Source organism: Eimeria acervulina, genomic scaffold (genome assembly GCF_000499425.1).
Source record: "Eimeria acervulina Houghton genomic scaffold, Eah_scaff2614, whole genome shotgun sequence".
In the NCBI taxonomy this organism is placed as follows: Eukaryota; Apicomplexa; class Conoidasida; order Eucoccidiorida; family Eimeriidae; genus Eimeria; species Eimeria acervulina.
The window spans coordinates 1-1,526 of record NW_013548176.1 but is presented as its reverse complement, the minus strand read 5'-3'; the positions used below and the strand labels follow the sequence as shown (position 1 = coordinate 1,526).

The 1,526-nt window shown below is 48.1% G+C and overlaps 1 protein-coding gene across 1 annotated transcript; it reads left to right on the top strand.

Moving 5' to 3' along the window:
• Nucleotides 1-311: 311 nt before the first annotated feature.
• On the top strand, nt 312-1,526 carry EAH_00067040 (hypothetical protein, conserved; the record flags this gene model as incomplete). Its single annotated transcript, XM_013392606.1, has 2 exons — nt 312-908; nt 1,424-1,526. Coding segments are annotated over 2 exons (700 nt in total), but the record flags the coding sequence as incomplete, so codon positions are not given.

The following is a 1,526-nucleotide window of genomic DNA, read 5'->3' as shown; positions in this document are numbered from 1 at the left end:
TTATCTGCGTGTTGTTTGCCTTCTTCATTTCATTTTAATTGATTTCTTTATTCTTTTTATTTAATGTTTAGCAGCCTTTTTGCTGTTTATAGCTCCAGCAACAAATTCTGGGGGCCTCAGAAGACCCCACAGCAACAGCAACAGCAGCAGCAGCAGCAGCAGCAGCAGCAAGAGCAGTAGCTGCAGGGGAGATATTATAAGGGATTCAGTGGGAGTTTGTTTAATTATTTAATTTATTTGTTTTTTATTTAATTTTATTTTTTTGTTTAAAGACTAAAGGGGCCCCCCGCGGGTGCTGCTGCTGCACTCCAATGGTACGCAAAGAAGGTAAGGCTGCAGCAGCTGCAGCAGCAGCAGCAGCAGCAGCAGCAGCAGCAGCAGCAGATAATGATGAGGGGGAGTTGGGTGATTCTATGAAAAGCACTAAGAAGAAACAAAAGAGACAAAAGGACCCCTCAGAAGTTGCTGCTGCTGCTGAGGCCCCCGAGGCTGCTGCAGGAAGTACGAAGAAGAAAAGAAAGCTCAAGCAAGACACAGCAGCAGCAGCAGAAGGAGAAGGAGCAGCAGCAGCAGCAACAGAAGCAACAGAAAGCGATCCACCGAAGAAGAAGGCAGCCAGAAAATCCTTTGCTAATGCTAAAGAAGCAGAAGAGGGTGAGGGGGCCCCTGGTGCTGCTGCTGCTGCTGCTGCTTCTGCAGCATCTTTAGAGTCTGTACAGCAGCAAAAGGGCCCCCGTAACCGTCAGAGACAGCTTGAGGGGTGTTGGAGCCCTGAGCAGATAGCAGAGAAGAAGCAGCAGCTGCTGCAGCTGCTGCAGCAGCAACGCAGCACCCTCTCTGCCTCTAGAGTTAAACGTCTTCGCAACAGACTGTCTATACTCGCTAAAGCAGAAAGAGGAGAACGAACAGTCGGGGGTCAATTGATGAAAAACCCAAGAAAGTTGAGAGCGCTGCAGCAGTACAAAGAAAGAAAGCAGCAGCAGAAGCTGCAGCAGCAGCAGCAGCAGCAGCAAAATAATCAAAAACAAAGAGGAAGCAGCAACACAAGACACAAAAAATATGATAAAACAAATTCTAAAGAAGACACAAAACCTAAAAAACATAAAAAAATATGCTTGAGGTGTACGTCCGCTTCCCGCGCATGCAGCAAATGCTGCTGCTGCTGCTGCTGCTGCTGCTGTTGCTGCAGCAGCAGCAGCAGCAATAGGAGCAGCAGCAACAGCACTAGCAGCAAGAATAGCAGCAGCAGCAACATCACCAGAGGACTAGCACTTGCAGAAGTAGCAACAGCACCAGAAACAGCAGCAGCAGCAGCAGCAGCAGCAGCAACAGCAACAGCAGGACAATCAGCATCATCCACAGAAGAGAGATTATCTTTTCTTTTATTTATTGTTTTTGTTTATTTATCTATTTGCTGTTGCAGGTCGTAAGAGGGGTCATTTGCTGCACGAGTGCCGCGAAGCAGCAGCAGCAACAGCAACAGCAGCAGCAACAGCAACAGCAGCAGCAACAGCAGCAGCAACAGC